At 46.6% G+C, this 24,383-nt stretch overlaps 1 protein-coding gene across 3 annotated transcripts in view; it reads right to left on the bottom strand.

Annotated features, from left to right (window-relative positions):
* Window positions 1-2,905: 2,905 nt before the first annotated feature.
* Window positions 2,906-24,383, bottom strand: part of TESMIN (testis expressed metallothionein like protein) — a 49,947-nt gene continuing 28,469 nt past the window's right edge. For 2 of the 3 annotated variants that reach the window (XM_033207456.1, XM_033207457.1), the window contains exons 7-10: window positions 12,369-12,471; window positions 9,799-9,936; window positions 7,483-7,658; window positions 3,989-5,043 (exon numbers count right to left, since the gene is read on the bottom strand). In XM_033207456.1, the coding sequence (XP_033063347.1) occupies window positions 4,851-5,043; window positions 7,483-7,658; window positions 9,799-9,936; window positions 12,369-12,471 (610 nt within the window). In that variant the 3' untranslated portion in view covers window positions 3,989-4,850. Of the gene's footprint in view, window positions 3,889-3,988; window positions 5,044-7,482; window positions 7,659-9,798; window positions 9,937-12,368; window positions 12,472-24,383 lie in introns of those variants that run through there. The other variant, XM_033207459.1, reaches the window with a different exon arrangement.

Here is a 24,383-nt window from a genome sequence, read left to right as displayed (position 1 = left end):
CTTGCGATTGTCTTTTTCTTCCACACCTCTGTCTCATCACCAGCGCCACCCATGGGTTCTAAAAGATAAAGCTTGATCATAATCATGGATTAGACATGAATTTTTAAAGCCACATTCTACCGTCAAGAGCATCTGAGACATCACCTCTTATTGCATGTCCAGGGGACATAAAGTTATCTCAATATTAAGCTGAGTCAAATGTAATTATGAAGGTAAGTCTGAAGGCCGGGTGCGGTGGCTCAAGCCTGTAATCCCAGCACTTTGGGAGGCCGAGACGGGCGGATCACGAGGTCAGGAGATCGAGACCATCCTGGCTAACACGGTGAAACCCCGTCTCTACTAAAAAATACAAAAAACTAGCCGGGCGAGGTGGCAGGCACCTGTAGTCCCAGCTCCTCGGGAGGCTGAGGCGGGAGAATGGCGTGAACCCGGGAGGCGGAGCTTGCAGTGAGCTGAGATCCGGCCACTGCACTCCAGCCCGGGAGACAGAGCGAGACTCCGTCTCAAAAAAAAAAAAAGAAGGTAAGTCTGTTTCTGAGATGAACAAAAACACAAAACAGACAAAACCCCTGCCCTCGTGGAGCTGATATTTTAGGGGGATGGGCATTAAAAAGACTACGACAACCTTAAACAGATGGGTGAGTTGTGTGGCGCTCGTGGAGGTGGTCAGGGCTGAGAAGAGACGGGTCGGCCGGGTGGGAGGGCCAGGAGCCAGGTAGGAGAGGAGAGATGGGTGGGCAGGTAGAAAGGCAAGGGCAGGAGGTGTGTGCTGAGATAGTGCTGTGTGAAGGAAGGCGTGTGGGAATGCCTCCTAACATGACAGAGACTGAGTCTTTGGAGCAGAGAGAAAAAGATCATCCCAGAAGTTTCGAAAAGAAGGCAGGCGGCTGGGCGCGGTGGCTCATGCCTGTAATCCCAGCACTTTGGGAGGCCGAGGTGGGCAGATCACTTGAGGTCAGGAGTTTGTGACCAGCTTGGCCAACATGGTGAAACCCCATCTCTACTAAAAATACAAAAATCAACCGGGCATGGTGTGCACGCTTGTAATCCCAGCTACTCAGGAGGCGGAGGTTGGAGAATCTTTTGCTCCAGGGAGGCGGAGGTTGCAGTGAGCCGAGATCACGCTCCAGCCTGGGCAACAGAGCGAGACTCCGCAATGTGGGAACCTTTCTGGATTCACCGGAGCCGGCTGTGCAGTGGGAGTGGGAGGCGGCGTCCCAGTTTCCCCCATTGGCAGTTCGCTGCCTAATACCTGTTTCAAGGGGCACAGAGCCCCAGCATCCCTCTCCCTGCTTGGTGACCCCCGCACCCAGTCAGCTGTGCCCCGGCTCAGCTCCCTGGCTCGGCTTCCCAGCTCAGGTCCCCAGCTCCACCCCGGCTCCCTCCTGCTCCTGCAGGCTCAACGATGACACTCGGTGGCCTTGGGTCTTCAGACCACTCCCAGCCTGGAGGTAGTGATGCCACCCACCTGGTGGGCTAACCACCTGGGCCCACCCCCCACTCCCTGTTCACCATCCGCGTTTATCCTCTTGCACGGTTTTTACAATCTCTTTAGTTCTCCAACTTGGGCAGGCATCAGAACTCCTCCAGGCCCTGTCCTAAGGCAGTGGCGAGGGCCCTCCCCAGGGTGTTGGAGCCAGGAGGGCGGGGTGGGCTGGAGCTGGGCCCCCAGCAAGCTTCCTGCTGCTGCTGCTGCTCACTAGAGGCCCGTGCCCACGTCCTCCCAAGGCCTAGGGAGCTCCTGGCATAGAGGAGGCAGATGAGCGGGTGTGTCTGGGGACCACACCTCAGCCACTGGGCTCCAGCCCACAGTGTGTAGCCTGTACTGTCTGGTCTTCCTGTAGCCTTTGTCCCCAAATCCAGTGGCCATGGACACCGTCTCTGCCTCAGCCGGCCCCCAGCCTCCTGCACTCAGTGCTGCAGACCCCACGACTGCGGCCTGGCCTCGCTCACCTAAGGCCTTTGCACACGTCCCTCCCAAGGCTTGGGGAACTCCTAAGCATCCCATGGGATTCCGCTCCAGGGTTACCTTGTCCAGAGTACCCTTCCCGCTCCTCCACCCCCAGCATGTGCAGTGCCACCCTAATCAGCATGCCTGTCACTCTGCAGATGTGTCTCTCCTCACTACACCGTGAGAAAGAAGAGCCTGAAGGAATTGAGATTAATGATGCTGCGCTGAGTGCTGGGCTCTCCACACTGCACGTGGCTCACAGGAGCCTCCTGAGCAGTGTTCACGAAGGGCCAAGGAGCCCAGCCTCCGTGCAGGTGTGCAGCCTCCGTGCAGGGATGCGGGCCCCAGGGTCAGCAGCACAAAGCTCTCGGACTCTCCCCCTGCGGCATCATCTTCCTCCTTCTCTAAACCTTGCCTTCCTTTTAGGTATAAACAGAGTGGGGCAGGTGGCAGCCGGAAGGTGAGGGAAAGGAAGTGAGGGGCCAGGAGTGGCTGTAGTGCCATTGGCTGTGATGGACAAAGCTACAGAGGTGACGTCTTTACTTCCCAGAGAGAACGTGGTTAGAGCTGGCTGCAGCCATCCTGGATCAATCTGTTGCTAACAACAGCAGTCTTTTCAAGGGAAGGTGTTCTCCAGCCACCTTGGGAAGTAAAGAATTTATGGACAGGCCTGAGAAACACCAAGATGCCTAATGGAGAGGTGGAGAGTGTTGAGGCTGTGCACCTTGGAGGAGGTGGCTGTCTCCATCATAAAAGCTGATCAACATGAAAGTCCGTCCACCTCCCACTTGCTCTATCTAACCAGGAGCAGAGCAGATGCCAGGGTGATGCTGCCCTGCAAGTGGCACCTACTCAGCAAGTTCTTCTCTGCTGGAAGACCCTGCAGGGCTCATGCCTGCTCAGGTTGGCTCTTCCCTCACCTCCAGGCATTAGCTCAAGTGCACCTGGCCACAGTCAGTGCATCCTTGGCCAGCGCAGTTTCCTTCTCCATAGGAGCCGGGGATTCAGGGTGAGCTCCGGTGTAATGTGGGGGGCCTGTATTCCCAGCCCCCCACTGAGTTTCCTGCTCACACTTCCTCCAGGCTCTACGGGTGGGCCACACCTGGTTCAGGATCTCCCTAGGCAGCCCTTTGCCTCAGGAGAATGCTGGAGGACACTGTTCCCTTTTCCTCCCTCCACTCGGTGCCTCAGGGCTGTGCTGAGGTGCCTGAACCCTCTTGGCTGGTGCCAACTGAGACCTGCTGTGAATACAAGACACCCTGCATTTCAAATATTGGGTACACACAAAGGAATGTGAAATCTCAATCATTTTCATTATGATTACACATTGAAACGATGGGATAAATAAAAGATTATTAAAACGAATTTTATCTGTTCCTTTTCAAATTTTTACATGTAGCTACTAGAAACTTGAACATTACTCATGTGGCTGGCAGATCTTGCTGCTGGCTGTGCTGCCGAGAGGGACAGCAGGATAGAGGCAGCCGCCACAGAGGCAGCTCCCGAAGTCCCCATTTCCAGGTCACCTTCCAGCCCCTAAGGGTGAAGGGGGCCAGGCGGCTCCTCCAGCAGGGTGCCTCCCTGCTCGCCACGATGCTGACGGGACCGAAAGCACACACAGCAAGTGGGGAGTATGGCTGGCTGAGGGTTCCCCGTGTCACAATGCATGTCTTTACCTCCGGTTTTCTGCCACAGACTCTGGATACCAAGGGTCCAAAGGGAATTGCAAAGGGGAAGAATTCAGTCTTCCTTTTCTCCTCTGTGGCTTCCTGTGGCTGTGTTTGCAACTAGACTGTTCCAGACACAGCTCCACAAAAGACAGCATCCTCCCTGGTTGCTTGCTCACTTATGTGCCCAGTGCCTGGGCCTGGCAGCCACACTTCTGTCTCCGCTGCATCTGTACTTGAGTTTCCTAAACACCCTCTAAGTGGCCAACACTATTAATGAATGCAGAAACATGAAAGAATATTCTCTCAATACATTTCAGGGTGGGTACTCATCAGATGAACGCATTTTCAGTTACTAAGTTAATGACAATTGAAGACACTGGAAATTTTTATTCATCTTTGCTTTACAACAGAACCGAAAGTGTCAACTTAAGAATTCATTTTACCTGCTGGTTCCCACAAGCTAGTTATGTGAACCATATTTTACAAATAATCATAATCTTACAACAATAATTACGGAGAAGTTAATTGGATAATAGAGCTTTTCCACAATTCAAGTAGAAACACAGAAGAAACTAGATAATTTTAAGTCCGCTAACTCAAGACATGCTGGTGCAAGCCCGGCCTGCGAGGCCCCATTGCCTGTGTCTCCTGGGGGCCTTAGGAAAGACTGACAGTTCGCGTGCCTCTGGGGAAATGTCTACACTACAGAAAATGTTTGGGTGTTCAGTAGTTCTCCAGAGATTTTAAGTGGTATCCTAACAGCCTATCTGGAGAACTTATTTCTAAATAATTTGAAAAACAAACAAAAAACCATTAGGGTTTTTATGCAGAGCAGCCTCCAGAGCAACATTCTCCAAGAGGAACAGTCGACTGGAGTGAGCCCTCCTCAGGGCCTGCTCTGCCCTCCCCTGCCCTGCTCTGCTCTCCACAGGCCTGCCCTGCTCTGCCCGCCACTGCCCTGCAGACACTCTCCCAGGACTGTGGGAACCCAAGCTCTCTCCTCTGGGCCAGACAAACGGTGCTCAGGCCACGCACCTCCTCAGAAAAGGGGGCACGGGTTGGCACATCTTCAGAGAGCTCTGAGTAAACTCCCCGGGCCCAGGGACGCAGGGGAGCCTGGTGGTTGCTGCAGAGCCGACCTCATGTTCCCCTAAACAACCTTTCTAAACTAGAGATTTCTAGACTAAGACAAAATCAACATGCATTCACACTTTATACTCTACTGTACTCTACTCCATTTTCAACCCCTTGGATTTAAACTCAGTGTGGAGAATCTGTGATAAGCACCTTCCAAATTCCTCCAGGATCATCTGCTCTGCCAGGCACTTGGAGCAGTGTTCTTTCTCGGCCTCTTCTCCCTGAGCCAGCAGGCAGGCGCACGTGGCCTCCACCACCTCCCAGGAGATGCATGAGGAAGGTCGCCTGTCAGAAACAGAGCAGTTAAAGGCCGCTCAACAGCGCACGGTTTCTACCTATAGTACTATTTACATTCAACAGAACATTGCTTGTCCACACTATTTTAAAGAACATCATCCACTAAAATCGAATGTTGTCTTCCTCATACTGGAAACTATTAGGCCAGGCACAGTGGCCTGTAATCCCAGCACCTTGGGAGGCTAAGGCAGGAGGATGGTCTGAAGCCAGGAGTTCGAAACCAGCCTGGCCAACAAAGTGAGACACTGTCTCTTTTTTTTTTCTTGTTTTTTTTTTTTTTTTGATACTGAGTCTTGCTCTGTCACCAGGCTGGAGTACAATGGCACGATCTCGGCTCACTGCAACCTCCGACTCCCTGGTTCAAGTGATTCTCCTGCCTCAATCTCCCGAGTGGCTGGGATTATAGGCATGTGCCATGATGCCCGGCTAATTTTTATATTTTTAGTAGAGATGGGGTTTGGCCAGGTTGGCCAGGATGGTCTCAATCTCCTGACCTCGTGCTCTGCCCTCCTCAGCCTCCCAAAGTGCTGGGATTATAGGCGTGAGCCACCACGCTCGGCCGAGATCCTGTCTCTTAAAAAAAAAAAAAAAAAAAAAAGAAAAGAAAGAAAGGATTAACTGCTTTTAGAATAACAACACAGAGGACAAGTAAATCTGTCAGTTTTTGACATCCCTCTCATGGCGGGTTTGAAATTTCCTCAAAATTAGATCCACTGATAAACCCAGAGGATCCCGGGCTACAGAGGCAAGTAGGTGGGCCAGGTGGGAAATTGCGGAAGCAGGACTCTTAGCTGAGGCAGGGCATGGGGACAAGCCGGGCGGCTTCGCTCTGAGTCCTGTCCATGCTGGGTGTCCGCCTCTCCTCCCCACAGGACCATGTGCAGCCAGAGAAGGCCAAGTGTTCTGAGGACTCGCCCGTCAAGCCTTGGGGTCCTGCTGTCAGGACGGCCTTCCCCCTCAATGCCGCTTGGAGCTGTGAAAGAGGTTCTGAAGGACAAGTTGCACCGTATCCCACAGGACCAGCTATTCTCCCGGCTGAGCTCAGCGGGCAACTGTGGCTCAGCTAGACAGCGACCCAGGTGGTGCTAAGTTGACAAATTTTCAGGAAAACTTTATAAAAGATTAAAAAGTGTTGGATTATAAAAATACAGCAAAATGTTGGATTAAAGTCTCTCTATAAAGACAATACACAATGACTTTGGTTGAAGAAGAAGACAGGGCTGCCCTTGGGAAAAGAAGGGCCGTTACCACTGCAAGACCAGGCTCTAGTGCACAGGCCCCTGCTGGACTCCACGGAACACACATGCTGCTGCAGGCGGTGACATTTTGACACATCACTTCACAGACAATGCAGCCAACTTTTGGTCGATTTTTACTGATAAAGACCTCTGCAGGTCGGCTGGGTGCAGCGGCTTACGCCTGTAATCTCAGAACTTTGGGAGGCAGAGGTGGGTGAATCACCATTCAGGAGTTCGAGACCAATATGGTGAGATCCCATCTCTACAAAAAATAGAAAAATCAGCCAGATGTGGTGGCATGTGCCTGTAGTCCCAGCTACTCAGGAGGCTGAGGTGGGAGGATCACCTGAATCTGGGGAGTCTGAGGCTGTGTGAGCTGTGATCGCACCACTGCACTCCAGCCTGGGCAACTGAGTGAATACCCTGGTCTCAAAAAGAAAAAACAAAAAACAAACAAATAAAAAAAACACCCCTGTAGGTCACAGTCATGAGTATTTCTGATACTCTCTAACCAAATAAGCATGAATTTGGCTTTGCAAAATATTAATTAATGACATCTGGTACTTTATCTTGATTGACTATTACACTGAACTCAAAGAAGTTTTTTTTAAACAAATGAATGGAATCCAATAGATGGTAAAATTATGACTCAACATTTGAGAACTCCTAGGATTACAATGCGGCTTTAAAACTGTAAATGCAAAATTATCCAACTAATCCAGATCCACAATCGCTTAGTAAGGAAAACAATTTGGACCAAGCACAGCTCTTTGCTGCCACTTCCCACGATAAAGGACAGGGAGGTACGCGCTCTCTTCGCTGCCCCGGGTCGGTGTGGCTCTGTATTAACGCAAAGGCAGTCTCAGAACTCTGCTGGCCCTGCTGGTGATCCTGGCAGCAGGGCTCTTTCATCTGGTACAAAACAGGAGTAACTCAGACAGTGAGGATGAAAAGGCTGAGCCAAGAAGACAAAGAGGACAAAACAGGTTTCCGCAGCAGGGCCTCTAAGGAAACACAGTCGCCACCCAGGATTAGCCCATGGAGGGAGGAACGGCTTCCCTCTGCCCCCCGAACACACGCCCGCCCCTGCAGGCTCACACATTCTTTCCAGTGGATAAACTGTCCTTAATTCTCCGCTCAAATTAACCTCTGTTCCCTCTATTAGCAGAGGTTAGTTCAAAGTACCTACCTATCCTGACTGAATTTTGGAAGTCCTGAAAATTTCGTTGGTGGCAGATGGCGGCTGCCTTCCAAACCTCCAGCCTGCACGTAGTTTGGCGTGCTCATTAGTGTCTTTCGTTCTGGGCTTTCTTCATAATTTTTGCAACCGATGCATTTGCAAATAGAAGAACACATAATTTTGGCCTGGTAATACAAAATGCTTCAATAAGATTAGGTGGTCCCACAAGTCATCAAAAACTGACGAATTCTCTTTGGACCTTAAATAATTCTTTGTGTATATTTGCCCATGAGAGAGAGACAGAGGGTGAGTGAGTGTGTGTGAGTGTGAATGTGTGGGTGTGTGGAGTGTGTATGAGTGTGTGTGTGAGATGTGTGTCGAGTGTGCGTGTGTGTGCATGTGGGTGTATGTGGGGTTTGGGTGTGTATGTGTATATGTGTGAGTGAATATGAATGTGTGTGACTGAGTGTGTGCGTCTGAGAATGTGTGTGTGTGTGTGTGAGATCTGCAGTTTTCATCACACGCTGCTGTTGTGGAGACGCAGGAGTCTTGCTGCTGACGGAGCGGAGGCCGAGTGTGTGGGTTTGAGTCCCAAGCACAGAGAGAGCATTGCTCTCCCTTGTCCACCAGGGAGCCAACAGGCTGCTACGTTTGACTTGTTTTGAAGAAAGCCCGCCTTAGCTGATTATAAAACTCTAGCTTATGGTTCTCTTTCAGCACGGGAGGCTATTCTGCTGTTTCTATGGGTGCAGAGAATGTACAAGGAGTAGAATTCGAAATCTGCCCAAGAGCAGGTCTGTGGCTGGGAGCTCTCAGGGGAGACCTCTCCTGCTGCCTTGCGGTTGGATTTTGTTTCAAGCTCTTCCTGGCAATGTGATGCTCAGGGGGCCGGCGTGTCCCATCTGTACCCAGCAAGCCCCGTCTTGCCCCCTCATGCCAAATCCTTGTTCATGTGGGTCCCAGGGGCTGACCAAGAGCTGGCACTGCCAATCACTATGGTTTTTGGCTTTCTCTTTCCTTCAGCCCCCCGGGGATTTCCCTCTGTTCTTTCCAGCCGAGAGATGCATCTTCAGGGGGATGTGTTCTGTTTCATCTGCACCTCTGGGTGTTTTGAAGCAGGAGGCTTTTCAGAGTTTCTAGTCTACACAAACACCAAAGACTAAAGGACAGTGCTATCCCTTTCCTGTGAGGCTGCACATTCTGTGTGCTGTGCCCAGCATAGGCTTGGCCTTGGGGAAGTGGGCTGAGCCATAGTTTCGTGGCAGCCAGTGAGGGCATTTTGCAGGACACAGGAGCTACTGTGGGTGCGGCTGGAACTGGTTCCTCGGGGGTGATGTCACTCCGTTTCAACTGTGCATCTCTGTCATGTTTTGATTGTGTTTTCCACCTCTTTGCCGGGCACTGTGGGGTCCACCTTCCCAGGTCTTTCAGTGCATGTCTCCAGAATCAGGAGGACTATTCTCAAGCCTGACCCTCTGTGACAGACAGCCTTTGAAAAGTATAATTCACAAGAACCCCCAAAAGACCTCAAGCAAACCAAAACAGAGGTTTGTAAGGAAGGTTTGCTCCGCCGCTCCCCTGATAGGGCCTAAGGGTTCCCTCATTTTCTCTTTCTTCCTTTCCCTCAACACAAAGGAAAAGGAAAAGAGAAAGAGCAAAGAGAGGTGCAACAGCGACAGCACTGAAGGGGAAAGTGGTCCCTCTGCTGTCATTACATCTTTGGGAAAAGAAGAAACTTTTGTCCAGGCTGTGATCTGCAGCTTGCTTGGTTACCCTCCCTCCATTGGCTTTGACCGACTGTCCATTCTGGTCTCTGATGGGCCTGTGAGCCAGGGAGGAGCTACCCTTGGTCAAAGCACCAGGTGAATGGATGTCTGGGGACAAGTGCCACAGGGACCTGGAACAGACTGAGTCTTTGAGACCAAACTGTCCCCCACGGCCCCACCTAGAGCACTTGGGCTTTGCTCAGGGAGGAAGAGGCACGGCTGCCCTCTGGGAGCCTCCACCCTGCTGGAGGACCAGCGTGGATCAGTGGCCACAGAAGGACAAAGCCACGCAGCGGGACCCTCCTTGGGTACTCAGGGCTGGGCTCGGGGGAAGCAACATGCCCCAAAAGGAGCCCTCGGTGAATTGGCCTGGTTCACAAAGCTCAGCTGGTATTTGGGAAATTAATTCAGATTAATGTAAGTGCCCTTCTAGAAACCCTGGAAGAAAAAAATAATTATATTTATCTTTTTAAATTACAGCGAAGTTTTTTAACCACAAAAGTTACTCAAAATATTTACCGGTGTTTTTTGCGAGTGAGTTAGGGAGCTGGGCACTAACCTCATAGCACTCGCAGTAGTTCTTCAGGCAGCCCGACCTCCTGCAGTTGCACCCTTTGTTGTGCCGGGGCTTGACATCGCCCAATTGGCCTTTCCCAATTTTTGGCTGGAAAGCTTCTGGATTTCTACCAAGACATGCCTAGAGTAGAATGGGAAGCTCCATCAGGATGGATATTATCATTCGAAACTCAGCTCAGTGAAGGGCATCTCATTTGAATCTGGTGGTGGTTGTAAAAGCTGCCACAGTAAGCAGTGACTCTCTTTACACGGTTCAGAAGGTGCAGCCCCTTCTTGGTTGATTTCAATTTGTTTCCATACACAAAAGGTATATTGTAGCTAAGGTTTCTTCATGTTTTGTTTCCTGAGTTTCCAAGTCTTACAGATTTACTGTAAAAAAAAAAATAATAGAGGATAAAGATGCAAAGAAAATCATTATTTCCGTGTGGACACGTTTCCATCCAGCATTTCTGGAGCCCTCTTTCCTAAAATGGTTGAGACCGTGGACCATACTAGCAGCTCACACTGCCTCAACACACCGTGTGCCGGGCGTCTTTCCATGGGATTTATATATACATGCCCTCTCATGTAATCCTCAGAAACCTCGGGAAGTAAAATCTACTACTGTATGGTGATTGTTCTATACATGGAGAAATCCAGGCACCGAGAGGTTAAAAAACTGCAGGTAAGTGGCAAGATCCCGATTCAAAGTCCCCGTGCTGACTTCAGAGCAGGTCTCAACCGTTGGGCCATGCCTTTCTCAAGCAATACACACAATTTGTTATCCAGGTCTATTTGTTGTCCCTTTTTAATCGATCTATACACACAAATACATACATATCTTTACATACAAAATGATTCAATGCTCTTTGCAAAAATTCAAACAATAGAGAGGTCACAGTGGAAGTCCGTGGCCCTCCTGGGGTTGACATTTGGAATCGGTGCTATCGAGCAGCACAGCCCCTAGCACAAGGCCATCGCTGCACAATGTGCTGCTGGACAGCCCCAGCCTGCGGTGCGCAGCTTTAGACATTTTCACGGATCACTGAAGTGTGACAGGCAGCGGAGGCACATATCTGCAGCTGTGGCGTGATGATCTTGTGCACGTGCGCATACCTATGTGCCTGCGCACACCTGTGTACCTGCTACCAAGGTCAAGTTAGAGGACAGGCGGCCCCACAGGCTGCCTTGTGACTCCTCCCCAGTGGTGCACCCCCGCGGGGAACGCTATTCAGACGTAGAGGGCTTTAGGTTTGCCTATGCTGGTGCCACAGGAATCCCACAGCTTGTACTCCTGCGTCGGCTGCCTCCCTCAGATAACAGCTGGGAGGTCCGTCCGCACTGCTGCGCTTAGCTGTAGCTCCTGCTTTTCATCAATGTGTGGATTCATCCATTCTACCACGGATGGATGTTTGGGCTGTTTCCAGTGTCTGGTTACTCTGAATGAAGCTGCTATGAACATTCCTGTACAAGTCTCCTGGTGGACACTGGTGCTCGTTTCTATTGGCTATATTTTTAGGAAGGAAATGGCTGGATCATAGCATACACACAGGTTTAGTTTTTGTAGCTATTGTCAAACAATTTCCCGAAGTGGTTGTACCCCTTTATATCCCTATCAGCAATGTATGAGAATTCCAACCCTTTTTGGTTTTATAGTTTTAATTGTAGATAGTACTCTTTATCCCTAAATAAAATGTACTCAAGTTTACATGCATGACAATTTTCTTCTGTCCTATGGATCTGGCTATATCAAAATTGGTAAGATATTTCAAGTCCTTTATCCATAATTCAAGAGGAGAATTAAATTATTTTAGAAAACAATGCAGAGAGCAGCCACACCCTTATAATTGTGTCCTATTTGCACAGGACAGTCTCAGGTCTACAGTCGATGGCCCTCAATTTCCCTTCGTGAATGAGTGGGCACTGGAAGTGTCTCCCTGGAGTGGGTTGACAACCCTGAGCCTAACTGTCCCTCCCTTCTCCCTGATTATCTTTTGTGCCTACAGAAAGGGATAAAAGCTGCAAGCTCCTGTGTTTAGCCTTCAGCAGAGTGGTCATTGGGGCCATCGAAGTAACCTTTTGCATCCCTGGGAAAACCTAGATTCTTTTCTTCTGGAAGCTGAGGGGTGAAATTTAAATTGTTAACTTTTACAATTGAAAGTGTAGGCTGCCTGAGCACTTTCACCCAGCCTTCTCACACAGTGGACTGTCTACACGTTTGTGACTACACCGCTCCAGCTCATGCTTATCTGCTATGTGAGATGACCCCAAATGTCTAAACTCCAAGACAAAGTGGCCATTCGCATGTTCTTGAATCAGAACCTTCCTAGGCTGCTGCATCTCTGAAGACTTCCCACATAATCAAGGGCAAAAGGCCTTTCTCTGCCTACCACTTTTATAACAGCCGCTTGTCATGGTTCAATACTCCCACCAGCAGGAATCAAGTCGTGTTCAACGTAAATTCTTCAAAACTGTAGGTTTTTTCCAATGAGGAATCTCTGGATATCATTTTATGAACATCTCAAACAGTTTGAAATGCTTTTAAAATGCATGCATTTAATGGACATTTATTACCTTAATGGCTTTAAACCGTTCAATTTCATGATGCAAGTTATTGCAACAATTATTACAATTGCAGTTGTTGCAAAAGTCCCCATTGGCGAAGCAGTCACAGTACCTGTGAAGGAAAGGACAGAGTGAGTGGCAGGCACAGACAGCACAGTCAGTAGTGAAAAGAAGAGCACACACGTATAAGGAAAGAGCAGGCAATGTGCTGCAGTCAGAACACTGAACGCTTTTATAGATGGCTCAGACTCCTTTTTATATGAGAACTAGATCAACCAGGATGATGCTCACCAGTGACTAACACAGAAGGGCGCAAAACTAGTTAAAACCATTCGTTTCATAATATAGGATTTTGCAAAGCAAAACAATTTCCTGGCAAATCCATTGCCATCAATCAATCCTCCCTGGCCCCTAACTGTCCTCTGCCATTTTCCCAGGAGCATGGTAAGTTTGGTGGGCAGAAACATCAAGTAACAAAGAGCTGTCCTCCTATCAACCACCCCAATCCATCCAGCATGACTGAAGGTGTGCTCACTTCTTCACGAGACCTTGACTTTGAGTGAAAACTAATGGGACCCAGAGGTGGAACCTGGCCTAGGCCTTATCGCACTTTTCATTCTGTGAGGGGGAAGTGAATGGCAGAGGAAATGAACGGATGAGGCGGCTGCAGCCACACCTCTTGGTTGTAATGCGAGGGTTGTTCGGGAATCCTGAGTCTAGTGAAGCCCTTGGAGCGCACACCACCGTGCCCTGTGACTCCTGGGGCCACACAGGTGGGCGGCAGTGCTGTGGACTGGCTCTGAGGGCTTCCTGGGAGAGCCGGCGGTGCTGGCAGCCAGCTCCCCCCCACAGTCTTCTAAGACGCCTGCTCCTGCGCTGTAAGGCAGAGGTGTTCACAGGCATGCGCTTTACCCTTCCCGGGTTGGGCAGAGACAACGCTTTCCTTAATTCATGTGAAAATGTAGCATCAAGGCAAGGCCTCCTACTGTGCTGTCTGTGACCCGTGCTCCACAGAGCCTGTGGGGCGTTCCTCCGCCACCCCATGGCTTCCCCCTCTGACCAGAGAAGACCCTGTCGCTGTCTTCTGTGAGCATGGTTCATCGAAAAGAGCTTCCAACTCGTTTTCCACACAGGCTCTGCCACCTTCTCCCCATGCGCCAGTCAGCTTTGCAAGCTGTAGAGTGGGAATCGTGGTGCTCAGCCTCCCAGTCCCAAAGCACTGCTGAGGGAAACCCTGGGCGTGTCAAGCTTCCCATAGTGCTGCAGGAACACGGTGAGGGCTGTGCGGGGGACCAGAGGTCTGCATAAACCTCTCTGGGGCAGAATTCCCAAACACAATTCTTTTCATAATTATTATTTTCATATTTCAAAATAATATTTTAATGTCAAGTCAACAGAAGAGTAAAGAGGATCATCAGAGGCCAAAAAGACAATAAATTGTGAACCCAGAGAGGTGAGTTCTGCAGCAGCTAAGTGCTGCCCTGGGGCATCTGCCAGTCCCTAAGGACCCGGAGCTTGGGTTCCAATGTGCTGCTCATGCAGGAGACAGGAGACAAAGTCTGGCTGTAAAAGGTGAGCATGAGACCAGAGACCCCTCATAAAGTGTGGGTCCCTGAAAGGCGAGCTCCCCAAGGAGTGAATCATTAGAGACAACTCCACTCCACAACAGGGGAGAAGAGAGACGCACCCCGGGGAGAAAGGGGAACTATAAAGGTCTCTCCCGAGCCTGCAAGCCATGCAGATGGAGAGAAGGGAAAGGGGACAGTGACAGAAGGTTTGGATGCCGGACAGCAGAGGGGCAAGAGAACTGGTGTGGCGGACTCAAGAATGCTGAACCCGAAGTTAGCAGGAAAGAGCTGGGAAGGAGCTGTGGAAGGCTCTGGAATGGGCAGCACCAGGTTCCTCCATGGGAGAGAAAAGCCAGGTGACATAAGAAAAGAACCAGGGGGATTCTCTACAGGAAGGCATGAGTCCCCAGACTCCTCCTCCTTCCTAAGTAGCTGGGACCCCCTGCCACAGTGGCAGAGACTACAAGTGACTCTCTTGGAGCAAAACCACGGGGTGTGGGATATGATAATGAACAAATCCAAGAAAAGTGAATGTTGGGACCCCTAGGTTTCTTCTCAGCTTCTAGCATTCTAGTAGGAGACTAGAAAAGCCTCTTCTGAGGACCCTGACCAACCCGGGAGAAAATATCTAGAATCTGACATTGAGTTTTCCCAATAAAATAGCTGAGTGACCACCCTGTGGGGGAGCTACAGTGAGCAAGCACTCAGCAGTGCACCTGCACTCCCAGTCAGCCCACCCCTCACCTACAGCCCCAGTCAGCCCACCCCTCAGCTACAGCCCCCAGTCAGCCCACCCCTCACCTACAGCCCCCAGTCAGCCCACCCCTCAGCTACAGCCCCCAGTCAGCCCACCCCTCAGCTACAGCCCCCAGTCAGCCCACCCCTCACCTACAGCCCCCAGTCAGCCCAGCCCTCACCTACAGCCCCCAGGCAGCCCACCCCTCACCTACAGCCCCCAGTCAGCCCAGCCCTCACCTACAGCCCCCAGGGAGCTCACCCTTCACCTACAGCCCCAGTCAGCCCACCCCTCATCTATAGCCCCCAGTCAGCCCACCCCTCACCTACAGCCCCTAGTCAGCCCACCCTTCACCTACAGCCCCCAGGGAGCTCACCCCTCACCTACAGCCCCCAGGGAGCTCACCCCTCACCTACAGCCCCAGTCAGCCAACCCCTTAGCTACAGCCCCCAGGCAGCCCACCCCTCACCTACAGCCCCCAGGGAGCCCACCCCTCACCTACAGCCCCCAGTCAGCCCACCCCTCACCTACAGCCCCCAGTCAGCCCACCCCTCACCTACAGCCCCCAGGGAGCCCACACCTCACCTACAGCCCCCAGGGAGCCCACACCTCATTCTTAAGTGTGAGCCAAGTGATGCCCAGGGATCTGCAGACACATTAGGAAATCTTCCAGGGTATGAAAGACAGAGGCCCAGAGAAACGGATCATGCATGGAAAAGAAAACTAGGAGAAAGGTGGTATCAACGGCCTTAGAGAGACTAAGAAAAATTATTGATCTATGAAACAGGAAAATGATTCTTATAAAAAACCTCAGGATACGAAAAAAGATGTTTTGGGAAGCAAAAAAGTAATCACGGTGATGAAAGACCTAGAAAGTACAAAAACTAGAACTAATCAGAGGAGAAAGCAACAGTGGGCCAGACTAGAAAATCCAACATTTATGCAGCAAGAGTTCCAGAAATACTGAATATTAAGAATGAAGGGGATACAATAATTCCAGAACATTTCCCAGAACTCAAGGCCATGAGTTTCTGAAGGGAAAGGACCCATCTTGGGCTCCGCACAGTAGCTAGAAAAGAGACTGGAACCAAGACAGCATGAGCACATTCTGCAGCACCGGGAATAAGAGATGATCCTCTATGGTTCTAGAAAGAATAAAACAGTTTTCATACAGAGGATCAAGAAAAACATGATGTCAAGATTCCACCAGCAACATTGGAAGCTAGAAGAAATGCAGCAAGGCCTTCAAACGTCCGAAGAAAAACTATTTCCAACCTCAAGTTTTACTCCCAGTCTGAATCATTATCTAACCATGAGGATAGACTAAGGTATTTTTCGACACGTAAGGTCTGAAAAAATTACATCCCATATACTCTTCCTCATGGAAGCTACTGGAGAAGGCACTGTGCCAAAATGAGGCTGTGAATCCCACGAGGAAGATGCGGGCTCCAGGAGTCAGGAACCCAAACACGAGAAAGAAGCCAGTGAACCCCTTAGCATGATGGTAGAGTGGAGTCCAAGATAGGAGCTGCATGCCCGCCTGGAAACGAGCCCCAGCCAGGCAGCTCGGGAAAAGCCTTCACGACAGGACTGACAGTGCCCCCATGTCTGGGCATGTTGAGAAGACCGTTACACAACCAGAGGAGAGGTTAGGGTTACGTTAGTGTTGTGTGCATAGAAGACTAAGTACTGGGTATGAACGGGAATGGAAAGGTCAAGAAGTTCAGGAAATTATAATTCATAAAGGCTCAGCAGGGACCAGAGTTTTCATCGTCATAAAATGTAAAGACTCAATGCTAATCTAACAAAGTCTATCTCATGTCTGGGTGTGGGAAATGTGTGTGTTGGGAGGGGTTGGTATGTGACTGGGAGAGGAAATAAAGCTAAATCCACATTTCCCATGGTACAAAAACAATAGATCACACCAAACTGAAAAGCTGAGGAGTAATTCAGACCTGTTATTTATACTTATGGAAGCAAATATGAAAAGATTCCGTTAAAAGAGTTGCAGGTTCCTGGAGGGCAGAAAGTAAGGAACAATAGTCAGGGTACTACTATTTTTTGTCACAAGCCTAGTACCATTATCTGGCTCTCTAAACTATATGTGTGTGTGATTTGGATAAAAATAATAAACTGAGTAAGAAAGAATAAAAGATAAAGAGATCAGTCTAGATGCAGCACAGAAAGACAGACTGCAAATATAGAAGAGAAGTTAAGAGAAACAGTCAAGAGTTAGAGGGGCTAATGTGTCTGTCTGGTGAGCATTACGGAAGGAGAGAGGAGAGAAAATGGGGGCGAGGCATCTTTGGAGTGAGGATATCCATGAGTTTTCCAGAACTGACGATAGCTGTGGATGCTCAGATTTAGGAAACCTAATGAACTCTAAGAAAGACAAACAAAAAGAAAAACCAAAGGCAAAAAGAAAATCTCAAATGCACCAGAGAACAAAGATACATTACCTAGACTCACAGCTGACTTCTTGTTGTAATGGGAAACTGCAGACTATTTTCAAAGCATTGGCAGAAAAAACCTGACAACCTAGAACTGTATACCCAAGTAAAAGTGTGTTTACGCACCAAGGTCCAGGCTAGGCACATTTCTTTTTTTCACTGTATACTCTTGTGCTGAGTGATTTTATCAACTCTTGCTTTTGAAGATTTTAATCTTTTGAAGATTTTAAAATCTGTTTTTATCAAACCTGCTCTCTGTCTCACACTCCAGACTCTAAAATCCTTACTGTCTCCTTTCCCAAATGAAAGGGTGGGCTGTCCACATGTGCTCTTATCATTCCTCATCTCCCATTCATCCTTTAACCTATTGCATTCAGATTTCCTCCTCTTGCCCACAGACTCTCAAAGGTAATCAACCAGATCCTTATTGGAAAACCCAGGGCTCTCTTCACTCTTCTTGAGAGCTTTGGACCCTACTGTGTTCCAGAACCACATCCCAGCTTCCAGTCAGAAATCTCTACCTTCGATTCAGCATGCCCAGCCCTCCACCCATGGTCTTCACCTGCACCCCTTGTACTGTTCCAGCCGCTCTCTCCTCCTGTGCCTGCTCTCCATCCATGGTGTTACCATCTGCCCAGTAACACAGCTCCTGTGTCAGCTCTGACACTTACCTTGCTCTCTTTCCCCATATCCAAGGGTTGCCAAATCTACTGATTCTGGCTCAGAAATGTCTTTTATTAATTTTATTTTTGATAAATGTTAATCATATTTATTGTGGAATTTAAAAAAATACAAATAAGTAAAAAGAAACAAATTACATCCAATCTGAATCTCATTCCCTAGAGATGATCATTTGGTGAATATATTTCAGACTTTTTCTGTAAAACTATACATACTGAAACAAGTATGTGTTGTTTGGTTACAGATTACATGTAAACAAAAATAAGATATTATACAAACTGTTTCAGTGTGCTTTTATTACTTATCAATATAAGTAATATAGATAACACCTTGCTTTTATTACTCATCAGTATGTTATGAATGTTTCCCGTGTAAATAGATTATATACCATTTTAATTGCTGTACATACCCCATACTATAGCAGCACCTTGATTTATATAAAAATTCACTTTACACTGAACATGTAGATGTTTTATATATTGTGGAAATATAAACAATACTGTAGTAGTGGTGTTGGTCTTCTTTCTGTTCCTAGAACCATCCACCCTCCCTCTCTTGCCACAGGGCCTTTGCACCTGTGGTTTCCTCTGCCTACAACACTCTTAGCATCCACTTTCAATCCACCTCCACCACCCAGTGAACTCCTCCTAATCCAAACACATCTCCTCAGGGAAGCCTTCCCTGACTGCCATGCTTGCTCAACACATCCCACCCCCTCAGCCCATTACTGCTCCTTTGCCACATATTCCACGGTTCCACGCTGACCTTTAATTATGTGATGATTCATACGAGAATAATCACTTTAGACTGTGAGTGCTGGGAGGGAAGGGACCATAACTCTCTTGCTCACTGCTGTCTTTCCTGTTCCTGAGATCATGGGCATTCAAAAATATTTATGGAATGAATGAATAAATGAGTGAAAAAAATGATACAATGCATATGTTGAAAATGTCTCGAATCTGTGTTTTTTTCCTTCATTGTTACCACCCCTGCCTGGGTTCAGGTCTGTGCTCCTGCAACAGCCTCCTAATTAACCTCGCTTTCAACTTCTTCCACTTTGCCATTAGCACTAATTTTCCAAAACATAAATCAGACAAAAGTAAGCAGAGAAAAAGCAGTAATCAGAAAACACAAAATAAGATGGTATTGTACATTCCTAGTAGGGGTGTAAAATGGTATGGCCACTGTGGAAAGATATCGTGGTTCCTCAGAAAGTTACTATACGATCCAGCAATTCCACTTCTGGGTATGTACGCAGAAGAAGTGAAAGCAGGGACTCAGCCAGATACTTGCTACATCAATGTCCATTGCAGCATTAGGGTAAACAAAACGTGGTTCATCCGTACAATGGAATATTATGAGTCGCAAGAAGAGAGGACACTGTGACACATGCTACAACATGGACGGCACTTTAGAAACACTGTGCTAAGTGAACTAAGCCAGATACAAAGGGACAGAAATTGTATGAGCCCATTTATGTGAAGGACTTAGAAGAGTCAAAAGAAAGAAAGTAAAATAAGGGTTACCAGAGACTGGGGAGAGGGGATGATGGAGAATCTGATGGGTACAGAATCTCTGTTTGGGATGATGAAAAAGTTCTGGAAAAATTCAGTGATGGTGGTTGCGTGACACTGTGAATATATTTCATGCCACTGAATTGTATACCTTAAAGGTTTAAAACAGTAAATTTTATGTTATGCATATTTTGCCACAATCTTAAAAGACAAGGCACAGAGCAGAATGTATGGAATGCTGCCATCTGAATGGGAAAAAGGAACCTAAATAAAAGTTAAAACTTCAAAAAACAATAAGTTGCTACAAATAAGTCCCTATGTGTCAATAATCAGACAAAGAATGCAAATAGATTAAAGAAACCTACTGAACATGGGTTATTAGATGTGCTTTTCAAAAAATTCAGCTATATTTAGCTTACGGAAGACACACTTAAAACAAAACTGCCACACAGAAAGTGCAAAACTAAAGGAACATTCTAAAGCCTAACTCACTAGTACTGCACTAGAAAAGAAAACATGGTGCAGCAACATTACCGTCAGACAGGAAAGAACTGAAGGCAAAATGCGCCAAGATACAGAGGCATAGTCATTAACAACTGATGGAACAATTCACCAAGATTGTTACATAATTCATGTAACAATCTTGAATTTGTATGACCTTCATGCTATAGATTTGAAATATATAAACCAAAATAGAATTATAAGGAAAAAGGAGACAAATTCATAATCTTAAGTGAGGGATCTCAACACATCTTTATCAAAAACATAAAAATCACACAAAATTGAATAAGCAATTAGCAGATTTAAACAACAAAATAAACCAGTGAATGGATAGATAACTGCCCCCAACAAAAAGAGAATATACATGTTTTTCAAATTAATATAGAATATTTTCAAAATTGATTGCATTAGGTCATAAAGGAAGTGTTCATTAATTTCAAAGAATTGATATGCAGACTACATTGTGTACAGAGTAATTAAATGAAAAAATTAGCAATTAAAATATCATTTAAAAATATATACACATACATACGGATACATACACATATATATAATACAAATGTGGACACTATGAAATGTATATCTAAATAACTCATGAGGTAAAGAGAACATTACAATAAAAATGACAAGCTATTTCAAATGGATGATAGTGAAAGTACTGCCTATCAACTCTTGTAAGATGCAGTAAAGTAGTCCATAGGGGTAATTTATAGCTTTAAATGAATTTCCTAAAAAAAAAAAAAAAGATTTTAAAGGTTGAAATTAATAAGGTAAGCAGTTAACACAAAAAGCTAGTAAAACAAGAGAAGGAAATAAAAAAGACAGCAGTAAAGAGCAGAAATTAATGTACTTCATGAACCACAACCAAGAAAATCAATAAAACCAAAAGGTGGTGCTCTGAGAAGGCTGACAAAATAGACAACCTCTCCTGGAACTGATCGAGAAAGTCTAGAACAGGTCAAAGACCATAATTATAGATACAGAGTTCATCTTTAAATATAGAATATATGAATAAATTTGAAAGTTTTGAGAATTCAATACTTTTTAAGAAAAACATAAAATATCAAAATTGACTCAAGAAGAAACAAAAAAGAAAATATTAACTACAAAAGAAAGTGAATGAGTAACCTATCACCTTCACCACTCCAACTCTGATAGACACCAAACCCAGAAAGTTTTTCAGACAAGTTTTTTCAAACGTTCAATGGATAAATAAATCCTACCTTACCCAAACTTTTTTAGAGGCTAGAGAAAAAGAAGCCAGTGGGGTTGGGATGGGGAAGCCTAACTAATGCATTTTATTAGGCAATACAGTATTGATACCAAAATGAAAGAATGTATGAGAAAGAAACATTACAGATGTATCTCACTTATGAACAAAGATTCAAAAATCCTAAAGAGCTAAAGCTTGCTGTGCATACAAAAGATAATATTAGATCTTTTGATACTAATATTGATATTATTGATATAGATAACATAATGATCAAATTGGGCTTAATCCCTGGAATGCAAAGGCAGATTAACATTGGAAAGTTTGTTGTCATAGATATGAGATTAAAAGAGGAAAACAATCTGATCATTTCAACAAATACATAAAAAGGCACTCAATAAAATTCACCAGTCCCTTATTATAATTCTGATAATTAAAATAATAGCAAATTCCTTAGGAAACTAGGAATAGAAGGCAGCATCCTTAACCTGAGAAGGGCACGTAACAGAGAAGCCAGTCAGTCCTGCAACAGCCACTTCCCCTTATCCGACAGTGGCAGCAACTGTAGTGGAGCATGTGGTTGGCTCACCTCAAGACTGCATTTCCCAGCTTCCTATATAGTTGGCCTGACCACATGACTAGGCTCTGGCCAAAGGGCTATCAGTGGAAGTGATTTTGACAATTGCTGGTCTTGCCATGAAAGGCTAAGGAGTGTGCACTCGCCCTCCTGTTTTCTCTTCCCCAGTGTCTGGAAGATGAATGTAAGGGTAGGGGCTGGTGCAGCCTTCTTAGACCACAAAATACTAGCCCTCCATTGAAGATGTCAGGGCAACTAAGATAGAAATCTGAGACAATAATATTGATTAGCCACCACATTAGTCCTGAAATGGTTGTAGTTTTGAGTCTCGGTTATAGCATCTGAGTATGTATTCTACCTAATAATGGCATCTCTCAAAAACCTACGGCAACTATCTTATTTAGGGCAAGGCAAGGGAATTTTAGAAGTATTTAGAATTTAGGAGCAATTCAACAGTGCCCCAAACCATAACTTCCATTCATCACTATGAGGTCCTAGGCAGTATAATAAGGCAAGGAAAAAGGAAAAGAGTACAAAGATGGGGAAGGTATCACAGTCCAATATCTGTGACAAGATCATTGTTTAAACAGAAAGTTGAAGGAAATCCACAGAAAAATCATTACAAACAAGCAGCAAGATTCACGCCTGGAGCGGGATTGAGAACCCCAGATCAGACCCATATGTAATCAAACCCTGAGAGCTGATGGGGCTGCACTGCAGATATTGTGGACTGTGTCTGTGTTTTGCCATATATGGTGCTAGACAATTGTCCATATGGAAAAAAATAAAATTGAATCCCTACCTAATGCCATTCATGAAAATCAATTCCAGGTGTTTTAAAGCTCAATGACAAAAGCAGAAATGTAAAACTTTTAGTAGAAATTCTAACATCACATTTATCCCACCTTGATCTACATTGCAGTGAGCATCATTCCATTAAAGGCGCTGTCCTGGAGGTGCAGATTGCCTCAGTGCGGGCACACTGGCAACACTGCAACACTTTTTGGGTCATCCTGCCCTGTGGCTTGCTGAGAGGGTAAAACGATAATGTTCAAGGAATACTCATGATACCCTCTGTCAAATTCACTTCCCACAGGCATATTGAATCCTGAAATTTTAGAGTCTTGTGGTTGAAAAGACCTAAAATACAGTTTTGCTTTTTGTTTTTGTTTTTTTTTTGAAATGGGTTCTCACTATGTTGCCCGGGCTGGTCTCGAACTCCTCGGTTCAAATAATCCCTCCTGCTTCAGCTTCCCAAAGTGCTGGGACTGCAGGTGTGAGCTACCATGCCCAGCTCAATGACATATCTTCTAAACTCATTCTTAATTCATTGGCCATCCCGACATACTGCTTGCTATAACACACTTAATAACATTGAATTAAATATTTAAAACCTTTTAGATGGCTATTTGAACTGGTAAAAAATTAAGGAAACCCAAGAGAGGATAAAATTCAGAGGGGCCAAAGCTGAAGCCCGAAGCAACCTCTGAAGCCTCTGCTGATCCCAGCACCCAAAGGCGCTCACGAACCGCTGCGCGGGGGAGAGGGGGAGCTACGACAACCCTAGCAATGGCAAGCACCTACAAGGACATGTGCAACCTGCTGGGCTGTGCTCTAGGTGCTTTACGTATATTAACCCCAGTCGAAGGCACACTTGGCGTAGAAGGTCTGCTGTGGGATCTACACATGGACCAGAACTGCGGAGGGCTCTACCCTGGGAACAAATGCCCTGAAAACAAACAGCAAGGAAATGTGTGCGTGATCCTGGCTGGTGGGAGGGGAGAAGGCTCACTTCAAGTTGAAATCTGAATTCATACTGTGCAGCCTAATAAAAATAAATTAGCCAAAAATTATAAGTCCTCGAAGTTGGAAGTGCCACCAAGCTCCAAGTGGAAGCAAACAAACCTTCTCTGAAGAGCACATTCTCCAAACAAGCCTTGAAGAACCCCACAGGGAAAGGCCCAGTGATTATAATTCACAGTTAAAAAAATCACAAAATACGTGAGGTCCCAACCATAAGGAGAAAAATTCAAGAGATGAAACAAACACAGAATGAGACAGAGACTTGACTTTAGTTAGGAGCTACAGAGAAGATATTTAATATTTTTAAATATAAAATAAATCAAAAGTGTGAGTAAGCAACAAGAGACTACCAAAAACATGACCATCCAGATTTGACCTTCTGCTCCATCAGAATTCTGACGGCAATAATTAATCTAGTTAGTCAGAGACTAAAGGCCACGTGAAGAAACAGTATCACAGACCGTACAATCTATGCCTGAAATCTTAGGGTTTGGGCTGGGTGCAGTGGCTTACACCTGTAATCCCAGCACTTTGGGATGCCGAGGTGGGAGGATTCCTTGAGCTCAGGAATTTGAGACCAGCCTGGGCAACATAATGAGACCCTATTTCTAAAACAAAAAATTTTTTAAAAGCTGGCTTGTGATCTCAGGAGGTTGAGGCAGGAGGATTGTGGGAGCCCAGGAGGTCAAGGCTGCATTGAGCTATGATATTACCACCTCTCCATATCACTTCATCCAGCCTGGGTGACAGAGTGAGATCCTGTCTCAAAAATAATGAAACTGAGTCTGGATTTTCTTAAAGTCAATCAATATATGAAGGGCTAATTAAAGCTGTCCTAAAAGGCTGAGTGCAGTGGCTCACGTCTGTAATTCCAGCACTTTGGGAAGGTGGGTGGATCACTTGAGGCCAGGGGTTCAAGATCAGCCTGGCCAACATGGTGAAAACCCATCTCTACTAAAAATACAAAAATTAGCTGGGCATGAT

This window comes from Trachypithecus francoisi, unplaced genomic scaffold (assembly GCF_009764315.1).
Source record: "Trachypithecus francoisi isolate TF-2019V2 unplaced genomic scaffold, Tfra_2.0 Lachesis_group8, whole genome shotgun sequence".
Lineage (NCBI taxonomy): Eukaryota > Metazoa > Chordata > Mammalia > Primates > Cercopithecidae > Trachypithecus > Trachypithecus francoisi.
This window is presented reverse-complemented; position numbering and strand designations above follow the sequence as displayed.